At 33.9% G+C, this 17,710-nt stretch overlaps 1 protein-coding gene across 8 annotated transcripts in view; it reads right to left on the bottom strand.

The window, feature by feature from the left end:
* LOC143234037 (netrin receptor UNC5C-like) overlaps positions 1 to 17,710 on the bottom strand; it is a 131,041-nt gene that overhangs the window by 71,264 nt on the left and 42,067 nt on the right. For 7 of the 8 annotated variants that reach the window (XM_076471055.1, XM_076471054.1, XM_076471051.1 and 4 more), the window contains one exon: positions 5,480 to 5,839. In XM_076471055.1, coding sequence (XP_076327170.1) covers positions 5,480 to 5,839 — 360 coding nt within the window. Of the gene's footprint in view, positions 1 to 5,479; positions 5,840 to 13,613; positions 14,289 to 17,710 lie in introns of those variants that run through there. The other variant, XM_076471053.1, reaches the window with a different exon arrangement.

Genomic DNA, 17,710 nt, shown 5'->3' on the forward strand with positions numbered 1-17,710 from the left:
GATGTCAATTACATTATCAAACAGTGGAATCCAAAAACACAGGATTTGTATATCTAAAGGAGATCACTGACGACCATAGGCAAGTAAATACATTGTATTTTGAGTAACTGAACCTTTGGATTTACAAACTTGGACATACTGAAGGTATTTCCCTTTTCGTAGTTAGAATTCCATGTGTTATTGACGCGTTTTCCTTTCAGAAAAACGAAACACCTTTCCATTTTGCACTTTGTGTTTGTGGACAAACTGTTAGATTAGCACTGCAGTACCTTCATCCTGTCCACTGTACTCTCCAGATCTAAATGGAATCTTGGCTATCGGAACACATTTAGTTTATGGTTCAGACCTCACACCTAGCTAATCATGATCGCATCACTGAAGCGACTTCAGACCAAGAACATGACAATACGTTTGACAAATGACCAATACTTTTGCAGAAATGTCTTGAGATTGAGAGAGGTAATGATTATATACAAGTAGTAATAATCTTATGAGTATCTAGATCAACACGTTAATATTTATCTTCATTGAAGAGCTATCACCTTTTAAAATGTGTGTAGTTATATTCAAACTATATACATATATGTATAATTTAACACAATTAAACAGTCTCTGCTCTATTTATATTTATATTTTCATAGACCTTAGATCGATCACAGTATATTCTGGCTGCTATTCTTCTTGGAAAAAAATATGTAAAATATTACCTATTTATATATTATCCCACGTTGAAAAACTTGCCTTTTAAATACATATTATTTGTTGTTATACACATATCGATCAAACAGAACAAGTAAATAAAACTCAGTGTTGTACTGAAATATTGATAAAGAATAATACTGAAATAATATTACGAGCACTTGGTATACATAAAACAGTGGCAGTAACTCCTTAAAAACAAGACATCATTTATTAAACTTATCTTGTTTTATATCATATAATATTTTTTCAATCGTTAGTTTTGAAGGAACAGTTTAACCATTATTGTTTCTATGATTTTATTCAGCCTAATTTTAATAAGGTGCCTTCAGTTTATATTACTTTCCTTGTATTTGCGTTTCAGATCTTTGATGTAGTGTATAATCGTTTTAACATGTCAATTGTTTAGCGATTTACCTATCGAAACCTTATCACAGTGGTTGAAACAACTTTCAATTCGTACAATTGTTGTTGTTTATCTGAATATATCTAACTGACCATTTCATTTCCAGGTACGGTGTAGCATTCGTCTTTCACGACTCGATTTAATTATACACGTTTCTTGCTTTATGAGCGAATATATCAATCCATACGCACGTGTCATCTGTAGCTCGTACTACCCTCGTGGAGAAAGTCACAACGTTAGTTCTGCTACAGATTAGCAAGCATGTAGAAAACAATCCACAGAACCGACCAACAACTTGGAAACCATTTAAACCTATGGTATAACCAATAGTCTATTTCCATTAAATAATAGATGTACGAAAATATTCTCTACTGTCATGTCATGTCCAATCCGTAACGCGCCATTCGAAGTTACGTCCTCCTATTTGTCTGTGGTTTTCTGTTAAGGATTGAATTAAACCCCAATACAGATTATATAGGTTCTCTTCATATGCACAGAGATACCTCTTTAACCCAATTCACTGGAACAGAAGCTTGTAGAATTGAAACTATAAATTTGATAGTGAAACAGATCATAATTTTCTTATAAGCCTTTGTATGCCACGATGATGCGTTTGTTGTTGTGTCTTTTAAAGGAACCGAACAAACATCCATCCTTTAAATTGCACTGTAAGGCCAAATAAAATCGTTTTCTATCAGCCAGGAATAACTATGGATTTCATCTTTTTATGTGTAGTTTTTGAGGTTGTAGTGAAACACATTGAAATTATCTCAGTTATCAAACTTTTCATAAAAGTTTTGAATCAAATTAAACAGTTCTTAGCCACAAGAGTTTCTTATTAAAGGCGACTATATGTTGCAAAGACCAAATCATGGAAATTCATACACCTAAGAACATACACACAAAAATAATACAAATAATATTTTCACATTAGCAGAACCAGGGACTGCTCACTAAAGAGATATTTGCTGAGAAAATATGTCGACTGAATATTAATATGCATGTGGCTAAATATCGATTTATTTATACGACTTACAAAAATATTCCAAGTCGAACCCCAGACTTCAGCATTGTAAGTCTGTAAATTTATCACTAATGCAATGGGGACAATTTCATTAATGTTTGAATTAATATTTAAAACTTTAGAAACATGACTAGCGTGAATATCGCTATGAATTTCAATCCAGTTCTTGATAAACTGATTACAAATAATTGTTTGAAATATAACGTTATATGTCTCTATACGGTTGTTCTGAACACATTAGAAACGAATATTAAATAATTTTCTTGACAATTTAGAAAATCTTATTTTCCCCTGCATCGATTTGTAACAACTTTAATATCGAACAACAATTTGACCTAATTAACGTACACACGTTTTCAAATTTTCAAGAAGCTAGTGATGTGATCAAATATTTTATTAATTTAGTTAGTACACACGTTTATCAAGTAATCTAACCAGGTGGTGATGTTTACGCTTCAGCTGTATCATGTGACCAACCACCAGACATCGAACGCGTTTAATTACACAGCATTGATTGATTACGCCCATATTTAACGAGGTTCGAATTACACAGTGTAATATTTCAATACACTGTTGTTTCATTTAACAGTGATGATTTGTTTTTCATGACATAAACAGAAAACGTTCTGTTCTTTTTGACAGAAGCTATTTTAAAACCAAATCCTGAGATGTATTTCTATATTTCAACATACTAATTTTTTAAGCTTTTCATTTCCTTTGTTTGTTGGATTTCACGAAATGTTGCGCAAAGGGTTATCTGTACTAGCCGTACCTAATTTTGAAGTGATAGATAAGGCGGAATGCAAGCTATTCAGTACCAACAACCTCCATCTTTTAAACTACTCTTGTTAGACCAAACAGTTGAAACTGACCGCCACTCTTTCGACGCATGTTAGGGACCGAAAGTGAAAAACGTTTTATTTTACTGTAAAAGGATGCAAACTGTGGACCATCAGCCTCACAGTTCGACATGTTAACCATTAACCACTGGGCCACGTTCTACCCAAGATTTTTTCAGCATCAATCAAAGAATGTATTTTTTTGTAAATATTAGTACTCCAGTTTGGGTTGTTTAGAATTGGTTTACTCCGAGTAGCTGTACTGGGTTAAAATTTTAGCCCAGTTAGCAAAGCACTGTTGAAGTATCAAAGATTCCACGTTTAGTCCCGAACCTTGAAGATGCAAAAGTTAAGTCAATAGATAATTAACTTAATAATTAACAAATACTGGAGTTAAGCCTTTAGTTCAGTTAATATCATACTCGTTTGACAGTTCAAAATATCTTAAATTCGAATACGTTTGGTATATACGCTAAAAGTGAGACTTCTGAAGCCTTAGGCATACAAGTTGAAGAAAAACATGTTTTCTGTAATTACAGCTCCACTATTCATCATTACTGGTGCCATGATCATCAAACACCATTGATATATGAAGCTACTTTTACAAGTAAAAACAGTACCATAAAAGACGTAAAACACTATCAAACTTTATACCATCAACAAAAGCTGTAAATCGTTAATTTTATAAACATTTTTCAATCAACGGAAAAAGTCAGTTCAAAGTAAGCAAAGAACAGTAGTTAAGGCGCCAAGATACACGGCTTTCTCTCCGATAATGGAGACAATAGAAGTCTCGTAATTAGACAAGCACAAAAACACAGACTGCTAAGGTTCAGTGCATCAATTCATTAAATGAAACTAAATCCCACATAAAAAATACAGTCTATAATGACGTCCACTGTTGCAGTAACAGCTGTCTTACTTTTGACTAAGTAACTTTTATTGTATGTTGATGTTAATCATTAGGACCCTGCATGAAAAGAGGAAATACGTGTAAAAAATGGCACCTTTTTTTGTTACCTGAGGCTCAAAATCTTACACCCATACGTAGCGTTAAAAATGTACGAGATGTTTCTAAGGCTTCCCAAACGCTAAAGAAAAAAATGTTACGATTTTCTCTGAATGCTCAATTTGTAAGGTATTTTTCTGAAATTATTATTTTCCAGTTCACATAAAAAAACTATCATGATGTTTAATAATCAAGTATAAAAAATAAACAAGAGGAAATCCTCAATAGCCGCGGCACTTTTAGGTACGACTAACGTAAATTAATGCATGATATTTTTTTTTTCTTTTCATTTAGGTATATTTTTGTCTGCCACCAATGCCAAGCGTGGAGCGCGTGACACCCGATTTGATTTTATTACTCCTCAGGATCTCTATCAGCCTATCCTTAAGTTGAAATTCTTTTAGGCAGGGTTATAGTAAATTATTCAACGAGACCTTATTTCAGAACTGTAATTATATCTCAAATCGGTCAAGGGATAACAGAGCTATGAGCTAACAGTTTGTAATCTGAGGGGCGCGGGTTCGAATCCCGGCTGCACCAAACGTGCTCGCCCTTTCAGTCGTGGGGCATTATAATGTGAAGATCAATCCCTATATTTGTTGGTAAAAGAGTAGCCCAAGAGTTGGCGGTGGGTGGCGATGACTAGCTGCCTTCACTCTAGTCTTACACTGCTCAATTAGTGACGGCTAGCGCAAATAACCCTTGAGTAGCTTTGTGCGAGATTCAAGAAATAAACAAACGGAAAACTCTTGAAGAAAAAAGAATGAATCCACAAGATGGTTGATAAAACCAGATGTTATATATATATATATATATATGTAAGCAGTGTTATAAGCAGTAGACTTATTCAAAACTCATAGTCGATTTTTGGCCCTTGTGTGAGAGGAATATATTTCAAGAAAACAAAGTTTACTATTAAAGATATACATATATATAAAAACAATAAAATTTTAATTAACTTAGTCAATCAACAAAGACAGTGAAAAATTTTTTCCTTTTAATTACACTACAAGAAATGGCTTGTTTAGGTGGGTGCTAGAGGGTGGATCAGCCCCAGGGCCCATTACTAAATTTATTCTATGTAAAATTACATGGGATGTTTGGTGCACAAAAATTATTAGCCCCTGGATCCACAGAGCGCCTTAAATCTACCACTGACTACAAATTAGCAAAACAAACACTAAACCTGAAACTCACAAAAATAAATCAATTTTATTTTTGAGAAATTTTTATACGAAATTTAACTAAATTTTATAGTGACTGACTTTACCTTAAATCTCTTTTTCAAGTGTGCATTTTATCCATTCACAAAATAGTGTGTGCAAAAAAATGTTTTTTATTGTGTTGAAAATAAATGGGGCATTAAGCCTAATATAAACCTTGGTTTCAGAATTTTTATATAAAGCTTATAATACATGGCTTTAGAAGAACACAAGCGATTTTCTAATGAGTAATCTAATAATAATAATAATAATGAGTAATAAATCAAACGTATTACATACATGCTAGCATGACGAAAGTCTTTCGACTGTGTATCCGACCCGTTGACGACCATGCATGGCACACGCAATTGAATTTGTTAGGGCCTCCATAATCCTCTACCGCTTCTCTTGTGACAACTATTGAAACTTCCAATTGACGGATTCCCGTCATGGGGTCTACAAACTGTTGCAGACTATGTTGCTTATGGTGAACCAATTCTCCGTTACATTCGAAATAAACCTGGAGGGCGTCGCGGACCTTGCAGTGGAGGACGGCAGGATTGTTCCTCACAACATAACTATCTTGTGGCTCCTCCAGTAAAACCGGGATAGTAGAGTGTTCCGAATCTTCTTCTGGTAAAGGTTCTAGTAATAATCCTCCTGAATCACGAGAAACACAACTGTTAGAGAATAGTAACGGGTTTGGTTTGGTTTGAATTTCGCGCAAAGCTATACGAGGACTATTTGCGCTAGCCATCCCTAATTTAGCAGTGTAAGACTAGAGAGAAGTCAGTTAGTCATCACCACCCACCGCCTACTCTTGGGCTGCTTTTTACCAATAAATAGAAGGATTGACCGTCACATTATAACGGTCCCAAGGTTGAAAGGGCGAGCATGTTTGGTATGACTGGGATTCGAACCCGCAACCCTCAGATTAAGCGTTGAGTATCTTAACCACCTGGCCATGCCGGGCCCAATAATAACGGGGTAAATACTCCACGCATATACCTATTTATTATACTAGATATAACATTAGATACTATCTAAATTTTGAAAACAAAATATACATGAATTTATTTGTATGTACAATTATGGATACTGCAGTAGATACTGTTGGTTTAAATACAAAGGTTACGTTGCGTTAAACAGGGTAAATTCGATAAAATCCACATTTTGCATTGCTGGGCCTGGTTAGTGTCGAGCTGCGAATTCGAGTGTCCATGTTTCGCGTTCTGTTCCTGCAAAACTATGACCCACACTTTTGAGCCACTGGTGTGTTATGCGTGTAATGGTCAAGTCCTGCTATGCGATTAGTATAGCCCAAGAGCTAGCGGTGGGTACTGTTGACTAACTATTGTCACTCTATTTTTTTATCAGATTAACTTTAGAAGCAGCTAAATCATTAGTCATTGTGTAACTTCTTTACTTTGTTTTATACTATAAAAACAACAAACCAATATATAATTACGTACAAGTCAATGTAGTGCTAGCAAAATTCAAACACATATAGAATACTTTTATTTGGTTCTTCATCAAATGCATAAAAAGTAATTCCAATATATGTGCTAACGATTAATACATATCTCAAGTAATCCTATATCTGTCATAATTATCACACTTCTTTTGTGTATACTTGCTCGTTCCTAATATTACTGATTACATGCTCGTGGTTTAATTATATATTTTTAACTATTGTTATAATTAATCTCATTACAAGCCAATATGTCAACATGTTTCAAAATGAGTTATTCATGTTTTGTGGTCGATGCTGTCATATGTAACGTATTATTGTTCATAAAGCCAATTACTTAAGGTCCAGTAAGTAGCAAAGCTATATTGAAATCACTTCTTTTCAATCGAGGATCTAAAATGACACGGAAAATGTTAATGAAAGTGGAAACATTTGCACATACTTAATAATAGGTATTAGTCTCACAGCATAAAGAATGAATATAATAATATACGAACTAACAGATCACCTTACATTATTAGATAGCAATGCGGATTATAATTCGCGAACTATGCGGATTTGCTTCATGCTCTGAAAAGCAAGATACAGGTGAATGTTACAGGAGCATTTATTTCAACCAGTCTGGTAAAATTCGAATTATTTAAGATTAAAAATATTGTGGTTGATTTTGAAGAACATTCAAACTTAAACATACGTTCCCAGTACACATTTCTGTATTTAAAGTTTAAAAAACAATACGACCGTTTTTTTCATTCCTTTAGTCACCGAATTCAAATGATGACGCCATCTGTTTTCTTGAGACGTCTTTGCTGATTTTCTTTTCTGCATTTCTCAGAGCTACACACATTCGGAGACTAAGTATGGGCTCTGCTGTTATTTGCTAATGCATTTCAAACAGAAAGATTTGTTTTTATTTCACTTGTATCATTAATCTGTACGAAAGATGATCGTGGTGCTCTTTGTGTTAAGCCACCTTGCTATATATATAAATAATGCTTTAATTTAATACTATATGAAATATTATCCACAAATAATATATATTTGTATCCAGACCAAAAAGGTGATGCTCAGCGCAGTCACAAGGAACGCGGAAGTCCGACTGAGACGCGGAAGTAACAGTGAATAAAATTTTACTGTTTCCCTTTCACTCTTTCTGATGGTGGATGTAATAACAGTTCTGATAATATTAAATCAAAACGTTAGAAACTACTTGATTTACAACTTTGTTTAGTTTGGGTTCCCTAAAATATAGAAGTGTATTTAACCGTAATACTTTTTTAACTCCTGCTGTTAAAAATAGTGTTCATTTTAACTGTAAGTGTTTAATATGACGGAAATAGAAAATGGCGTTAATTGTATATAAAACTGTAATATATCAAGTGTCTAAAAGACAATTTTCGAAACAGAATTAATTGAAATTTTAAAAATTTTCATGACTTTATTTTTCAGCGAATTAAAATTAAGCTTTACAATATTAGCATCTCAAATCTTTTCAGTTTGCAGCTGACGTCATTAGCAAATTATAATGGAATATTATTTAAATTTTTAATTACATAAAAGTAAAAGTATTCTTGTCGGTTTTTGAACGGTTAGTTTTTAAGCTTAATCAGGTGATTTTTTTGTGTGTGCTGTGAGCTTATATTTATATGCACTTCACGCGGGAGCTATCCTTCACTGAATAATGACGTTATGGTTGCTTGAACGCTTACTCAAAAAACTGAAAGTGAATACAAGTGCTTAAATATTTTCTAATGTAGTTTAATGAGGCGACCACACTCACACTCGATTAAACTATCGTACTATAACGTCTGATTAATCTGCAAAAATAATTTGTTCAGTTTGATAAGGACGAAATGCTCGAAAAGTTAGTAACATGCACACAATATACGTATGTAGATACAGTCTAGGGAAAGGAAATCTCAATTTTCATTATTTTGGTAAATAAATCACTTAGATGGTGTTTGCTCTTTTTAAACTAATAGATGTGGCAAAAGCATGAACTGAATAATGATTAATAATTACACGTTTAAATTTCACGTTTTACATGTTATAACAAAATCCTTTACAATTTTGAGATTTTGTTAATTCCTAAAATAATCAATATTTTCATCTTTTATGCAGTGCTTATAGAACTTGGCATCTTGTAGCACACTCTCAGAGCTGCATCATCTCTCACTAATGAGTGGCGTGACCTAATATTAGTGTGCTCAAGATTTGGTGATAGACGCTGTTGGCTTCTTTTTACTTTGTATATCGTAGATGGCCTTTGCTCAGCCTTGTGCAAAAATTCTAAAATATTGAAAAAGCAATAACTTCAAGCATTTGTTAACGGTAATTTTGTTTAAGTTAATATAATTGCATCATAAAAATTATTATTTAAAAATGACTGCATCGCTCAAATGCGTTTTAAACGTTTCTTACGTTTTATTTCATATCAGATGTTTGACTAATCCTTTTGGTTTCCGTTTCCATTTTATCTAAAAGCAAGGCCTGCTATAGTTTAGTGGTCAGGGCACTCAAATCGCAAAACATTGAGTCCGAGGTTCGATTTCTGTCACCGATACTGCTCGCTCCTTTTAACCGTGGGGAGTATTACGTGATGGTCAATCCTACAATCAGCTAGTAAAATTGTAACACAAGAGCTGACTGTGAGTGGCATTGATTAGCCGCTTTCCCTTTAGTTCATCACTTCAAACTTAGGGTCGTAGCTTTATGAGAAATTCAGGGAACAAATAAACGTTTATCTAAAAAGAACACGCATTATTATTCAACAAGCAAAATGTTTTCTTGGGTTTAATCTTTTAGTATCTGGGATGCCTCAAAAACTATTAAGAGATTAGTTTTTAAATACCAATTTGATTTTATATTCGAAGAAAGTAGCTTTTTCTCGAATTCTAACCGTTTAGAGACAGCACTTTAGTAGCACAACTTTGACAAATCTACCAGTAATAAAAAATGTTTAATGCCCGATTTACTCAAAGCACATATTAAAAAGAAAGTTAAACACAGAAACTTAAAAAGTGGCATGACAAAGACAAAATACATTTTAATAAGTGATGACGAAAAAACCCACTTGTAGAGAAAAAATATATATGTAAAAACGGCTGGTTTGGGTTGAGAAAATTTTTTTATGCAGAGGAACGAACAACGTTTCGATTTCTTCGGTCATCGTCAGGTTCACAAAGAAAGTGGAAGAAAGTTTCGAGTGCATAAAAAATGTTCTCAACCCAAACCAGCCGTTTTTACATATAAAATACCTTTTAGTTTTTATACACACTTCAAGCAAGAAATAATTGTTTTACTTTCAAGAGCAATTAGAATAAGACTTAAGCAATACAAAGCACAAAAATTACTTCTAATTTTCTTCATGTGACGTCAGAAAAGCTCATGATCAGAAACCGCGGGAATTAGTGAACGAATAGTAACTCATTCTCTTGATTAAAAAATGTTTGATGTACTTATCACAGTCAGGTAACTGTAACGACATTTGGGAATAGAAAATCAAATATTTAAACATCACTAAACCTCCTTCAGATACCTTATTAAAAATAAATAAATTAATTACAATTGCCTTCAATTATACCCTTTGAATTGTTACTAGTGAAAACAGTTATACGAATATTTATTAAAATATGATAAGAGTACGATAAATTCCTTTAATGATCACCATTAGACAATAAATAAAACTAATACCTTGTATAAATGTCTTTACTGTTGCGTTGAAACCCTGTTTAAGAAATGTAATTACAAATACCTTTCTCTCCCCAGTGACACAACGCTATATCTGCGGATTTACAACGTTAGAAACCGGGTTTTGATACCTGGGCACAGATAGATCTTTAAATAGCTCTGTGTTTAACTAGAAATAGCCAATATAATTATGGTTCGAGGTACAGTAAAACTATGGCAGTATGTTTTTTTGTTATTCCACTAGGTGTTGGTGAAGCCAGTGTAAAGCAGACGTTTGGTTTGCTTTAAATTTGGCTCAAAGCAACACGATGGCTATCTGCGCTAGCCGTCCCTAATTTAGTAGTGTAAGACTAGAGGGAAAGTGGTTAAGACGCTCGAATTGTAATCTGAGGTTCGCGGGTTCAAATCCCCTTCACATCAAACATGCTCGCTCTTTTAGCCGAGGGAGCGTTATAATGCACGGTCAATCTCACTATTCGTTGGTAAAAGAGCAACCCAAAAGTTAGAGGTGGGTGGTGATGACTAGCTGCCTTCCCTCTAGTCTTACACTGCTAAATTAGGGACGGTTAGCACAGATAGCCCTTGAGTAGCTTTGTGCGAAATTCAAAACAAACCAAACCATGCTACACCTGTTGAGCGTAGTACTTTGTCCGCTGCGAATCTACACTATGAGCTATCTGTACTCTGTGCAACTCGCGCGTATTAAATTCTCTTACATACAGTTTTGTGGTTTTTTTATTTAATGCGCGTGCGCTTTCTTTTAAAATATAGCAATCAAAACTCGCACAAGTCAGAATTTCCTCGTGCGACAGTAATATTTCTGAATTATGTGTCGTGATATCGTTTCTGCATTTTGAAAATTTCATCTCTCGTGAAAGAAACATTTTCAGTATCTGTGAGGAAGTAATATACGAAAAACATTGTTTATGTAACCTTCATAATAATAACGTCGAATACTTAGCATATTAACGGGCACACTTCGCATTAAATTGTTTAAAATACAGATTTTTACACTTCATAGGCATTACTGTCGATTTGAAACACAAAAAATACGCAAAAAACAAAACGTGCCAGCAATGCTACTTGAAATGCAATTTCTGATTTATTTTTCCTCTTAATATTAACGTCTTAATAATAATCGTGATGCTCTTGATAAGATTAATGAATTTATTAGTAAAATGAACTCAGAAATGAATGTCAATCCGCTTTCAATGAGAATAGAACAAGAATATAAGGATTTATCAGGTAAACGGAAACCTTGTCACATTAGTTTGATAAAGCATCTAGCATCTAGGCCTTGCAAATGTTTTTTCATACTAATTTGTATGTACTTCAATGTTTCCGTGCAGCTGTCAAAACAAAAGTAAGAAATTACTTTTTCTAACATCTTTCTTGTACAGCTTACTAATTAAAACATACTCATATTGGCTTTTTTTAAATGCGTACCAGAAAACTTCGAGAACTACAAAGTCACGTGAAATTCGAGATTAGGATTTCTCTTCTACGCAACAGCATGTCGAACCGGTTTCAAATGTTCAACATTATCATTATTCATAAAGGGCGTCGCTCAATCATAGGAAAAGCCCACTTCTGATTTATATTGCATTATATTGCAATACAGAAACAACAATAGAAATGATCATTTACATAAATGAATTAAACTAGAATCTGAATTGCAATAATGTGTGTTTAATGTTATTTTAACACAAAACTGTTTAGAATGAATAGTTATCGAGAAGAAAAAATATATAGTAATTTTAAAACAAACATTTGCAGTCAGTTTAAAAAATATGAAGTTCATTGATTTTTGTTCGTTTTATTTTTGTGAATCTTGAAGTATGTTCTTAACTTGTACAGCCTAGTGTAAATACAAATATTAAAAGTACATATAATTGTGCGTCTTTAAAAATTCTGAACTAACAAATCACGAAGAGATGAGCACAAAATATCAGACATATCGAACAATAAGTGTTATTTTTACACTTATCAACTTCACTCTTCAATCATTGTTAACGATTTGCTTAGACTGTGTTAAACATAGACACTGCTACAGGTTAGACGTGTGTCTGTATGAGCGTAAGATGTATAGAATATTTTATCACTTTCCACGAACATCTGCAACCAGAGACCTACGTTCTCCTTTGTGAAACCTCAACTCGTAACTATTTATCAGTACTCTGGATCAGATATACGATTCCGAAGGTTAAACTGGTTTCATTGTTTCCACCAGTTATGTGTTGTCGATGTTACATTTTGGAACCTAACAACCGACTTATTACGAGTTTATAATTATGCATTAATATACCTATTTTTATCGGCATTTAGTAATTACAAACAGATATAAAAATTACGTATTTTAACATAAAAATAAGAATTAAGTCAAACAGTAATACCAAATACATTATATAGATTAGTTACAAATGTTAAGTCAAACAGTAATACCAAATACATTATATAGATTAGTTACAAATGTTTGTTTTTTTTCAAACAGATGTACTTATAAATTATTTTTATTTTCTGTGTTGTTGAGGGCAGAGTTACACATGACACTATCTGTGCTCTCCCCACTCTAAGCATAGAATTCAGATTTTTTTTTTTTTTGTATAAGCCCTCGAATTTAACGCTGAGACACCAGGAGGCTTTTGTTTTGGGAGAAAGTAGCTTTTCAAGCTCGTCAAGTTCAATCTCATTTAATTAACTGCTTGAAGTGTGAATTAAAATTATAGTTAAATCTTTCGTCTTATGTTGGCCCTCATTTAACTATACAAATACGTACTACGAAATGTTTGGTTGTATAATTTTTCCGAAATAGTTTCTAAAACTGCAAAAAAAAAAATCAACCATTGACGAGAAGTTTCAATATTATAACTATATATAATCTTACGTTGCGTTGTTATTAGTTTTTAAATAAGCAGTTGGTTCTCAAGATACATATAAAGTAAAAAAAAATAACAAATTGATTGTATATGCTCAGATTTGTAAATGTTCGCTGAGAAACAGTAAATTGAATTTAAACAATGACAGATTTTACAATCTAATACTAATTTATACATTGGGTAAAATTTACCAACTATCATGTTCTGTAGCGATTTATGTGTTTCTTTTCTCTGACTTTTCCTGTGTTATATCACTCAAATCGGAAATATTTTTGTTCATTGTAATAACTTGATGGTAAAAACTGTGGCTCATCTATTAAGGTAAAGTGTAATACATAGTCTCACTTTATCAAACACAACGAAGCAATGATGAATGAATAAAACAAAATTCACCTACCGTCACTGACCGTTACCTTAGTTAGGCCTAATCTCAAGGCAGCCGGTAGTATTAAAAACAAGAAGTAATGCCACATACTGGATAATGTACAGGGGATTATTTAGCTGGTCCTTTGCGTGTTCAGTGTGAGTACGGGCTTCCGTGGCTGTCAGCGTTCAGGAGCATCGTATTCAACAGCTCTATCTATATAATCTATATTTACGGATCGAACGGATAGTTCCACAATCGTCCGTCGCACCTAGGACTAATCAACAACTGTAAAATGGCTCAGCTGATTTCTCTTTTCCAACAAAAAGAAATTCCTTGATTATGACTACTTATATCGTTTTACTTGTCAATGTGATCTGTACTACTTTGACAAATCTCCGGTAACATCAGAAAGGTTAAAGGCTGTGAACCTATTCTCTAGTTTATATAATCACACAGTTAACTTTTTCGAACACAGATACATAAGGTTGAGATTCATATGGCCCTCTTAAATAAATGTTGTTGGAGAATTATATTATCACAAGAAGCTTACGTCCCCAATTACTCGTGCCAGTAGGATCTATATTATTAGTATGCCACACAAGGGCTAGGGAACCCTAAGGACAGCGCGATTCTGATCCGTTACTTACAGTCTGTTCTCCACAACTGACGGCCTGTCTTAAGAATGAGTAACAGCGGGCAAGCAGCAGTGCAGTGACTCCAGAGCCGTGGAAACTGAACTAAGACACCCTACTTTGACTCATTATTGCGATATAAGATAACTTGAGGTTCTGACTTAAGAGAAGATAAAAATCACGTGTATTTATTTTAATAATTCAAACTTATCATGTTCAACTATTTAACTGTACAGGATGCATGAAAGGGTATATCCAGTTTTGTTAGAGATTTGAATGATTTAAATATTAAATAGAGATAACAGTTATATGATCATTCTAAGCAATACTAATAATTTTAACAGATCATATCATTCTTTGTACAAGCACCCCGCTAGTACAGCGGTATGTCTTCGGGTTTACAACGCTAAAATCAGAGGTTCGATTCCCCTCAGTGGGCTCCGCAGATAGCCCGATGTGGTTTTGCTATAAGAAAACACACACTTTTTGTATAATAATACATGTTTTGGTTTAGTTTGTTTTGAATTTCGCGCAAAGCTACACGAAGCCTATCTGCGCTAATTTAGCAGTGCAAGACTAGAGGGGGGCAGCTAGTCATCGCCAACGCTTGGGCTACTCTTTTATTAACGAAAGGGCGAGCATGTTTGAAGTGATGGAAATTCAAACCTGCGACCCTCAGAGTAGGATATTAGGTTTGGGATTTTAAGCTCTTTCGAACCCAAGATGAGCACTCCATAAGAAATTATTTCTCTTTCCAGACTTTGAAACTATTTCCAAACTTTGACCCAAAACTGGACGTTATAGCTTCATTAAATAAAAGTGATGATAAATTTTTTAGGAGTAACACCATTAGTGATAAGTTTTTCCGAGTAATTTGGGGTACTGGGTGTGTTTTAGAACACCTTCTCTGTTCTCGACAGCACTCGTAACAAGGGAGCTGGCGTCAATGCTGAAAGTTTTGAGGTCTGAGTCAATGAAAAGTTTAAATAGTCATTTCTTGTTTCCCTGTTTATTTTTCTCGTACGTTTTCAACCGTAGGTTTATATATCACACGTAATCAGTATGTAGTTTATAACATGAACATTGAGTCAAGGAACGTAACTAACTCTTTATTTTTAAGCATGTAAAAGTTTGTGCCAATTAAAAATTGTTGTCTTTATCGCCTTTCCTATCAACATGTACTGGCTTGCCTGACAACACCGAACATCCGATGATAGATGTCCGCTGAAACTGAATTCTCGTCTGTCGGATCACCACTACCTAACCTAATGCCCCCCAGAAGGCGCGTAAACCAAGACGTCTTCAGTTGTAAAGACTGAACCTGGAACTCGTTGAAATTGCTGTTCATTGTTAGAGTCTACCATTACTTATACTATTATGATGATATATGTTGAAGTTTATAACGTAAAATTACAGCTTACATAAATAAAATACAGAGATTAATCTTCGTGTACTAGTTACTATAAGATATTAAAAGCAAAGTTTTAGAAACACAAGTATATTGGTTCACTAAGTTACGTTATGTTTTGAAAATTCCAAGTTTTAAAAGCAGAAAAATATCGAAAGTTGCAGATATCACTCTGGAATATATATCGATTTTTTTTCTCTTTCCAGAATTTAAAGCCATTTCGAAACTTTGATCCAAAGCTGGACCTTAAAGTTTCATTAAATTAAAAGTAATGATAAATGTTTTGGGAGTCACGCCATTAGTAACAAGTTTTTACCGAGTGGTTTGGAATACTGGGTGTGTCTTAGAACACCTTCTCGGTATACAAGGGAATGTTGGAAAAGTGTATGGTGTATTTTTCTTATAGCAAAGCCACAGCGAGCTATCTGGTGTGCCAACCGAGGGAAATCAAACCACTGATTTTTAACGTTGTAAGTCCTTAGACACGTTTGAATAGATCATTAGAAGATCAATAGGAAGACAAGATGTAGGTAGCGATGATAATATTAAAAATCATTAAACATCCATAAGTTTCCAATATGACTTATCTTGATGTTGTTGTGTGTTAACCTTATAAATGCTTACGTTTATAGCATATTTTTATGTATTATATTTCAAAGGTTTGGTTGAACGCCTAAATATCTGGTCACATGCAAGTCTGATGAAAACTATATAAAAAGAAACGACCAAAACAACAAAGCAACGAGATGAAAAACATACAAAATAAATAACTACTAAAACACAAGTGACCAAAAGCTTTATATTTCTCTTATCCTGTCTTCTTTTCCCTCCTGTTTTTGTTTTGTTTTCCCCACAAATGTCAGAATTAGTTGTGAAAATGATCCAAGACAAACCATAGAGAAGTGATAACCATATAAGTACGACTATAAGAACAAATGTTGTTGCTTTGATAAGGCAGACCACGATTTTGTAGGTGGGCATTCTGGTTTAGTCCAGTGGATGTGCGTACAAGCGATAAGAATATGGTTGAAGCTTCACTTCTACGAGCGTATAACTTTCGTTACGTTCTTAAGAACACACCAGAACTCAGTTTAACTGGCCTTTTACTGTGTTTCTGGTAGAACGTTTACACAAATTCCATAGTAAAAACACCATATACTGCCCCACAAAAATAGACCATTACGCTGTTCGAGATTCTAAGTAACTTCCTTCGAACGATGAGTTTTATGATGGCATAGATACATATATTTTTATATACGTAATTCTGCTCAAAGTATGTATTTGTACAGATCAAATGATAAAATACATCATTTCTTCTTAATATCAAACTCGATTAGCTTAAGCAAATAATGAAGAGGGAAAAAAATAAGATACAGTTAGGTACAATTTTTGTTGTTGTTGTTGTGGAATTCCACCTAAATTATTTTAATTGTATGTCGTGTCTGAAGGATCTATAGGAAGATTTAATCTGCTGATGGTAAATTATGTAATAATGAAGTTCAAATACTTATTGACATAAGCTAATTCTTTGAAGATTGTTTTATCAGTAAAGGTTGGCGTGCAATCTGTAGTTACGTAGTTGAACGATAGAGAAAAATGGGATGATTGCATGACCTGGAGAAAAAAGACAAAGAAATAACACAAGACTGACAGCCTTCGTTGTACAGACACAAACTCCAGTTCTTGCTTTCTTTGCTCTTGAGGCAGAGCAGACAATTAGCGTGAAACCAAATTCAACAGGCAGAATTCTTTCAAACAATCAAGCTATAGGGCATGCATGAACGGTAATTACGGGGCTCAAAAAAATAAACTAAACGTACCCGCCTGGGCCACGTCGAGGTAGTGCACTGCTATTTGATTTTAAGAGTTGAAAGCATTTTTCTTGCATAATGACATAAATTTGCACATTGTAGCGATTATTACCTTACTGAAGCAAAGAAGGTTTTCAATCATCAATAAATGTTTCAGAAAGAAGCACGTTTGCCTCGTGGGTTAATATTTACCTTCTTACCCTCCCAGGGGCTTCCCTCTACTCTTCAACTTTGTTGTCTCGGCTATTATTTCTAATGGGTACACTTAGCATGGAG

Source organism: Tachypleus tridentatus, chromosome 12, assembly GCF_004210375.1.
Source record: "Tachypleus tridentatus isolate NWPU-2018 chromosome 12, ASM421037v1, whole genome shotgun sequence".
Lineage (NCBI taxonomy): Eukaryota > Metazoa > Arthropoda > Merostomata > Xiphosura > Limulidae > Tachypleus > Tachypleus tridentatus.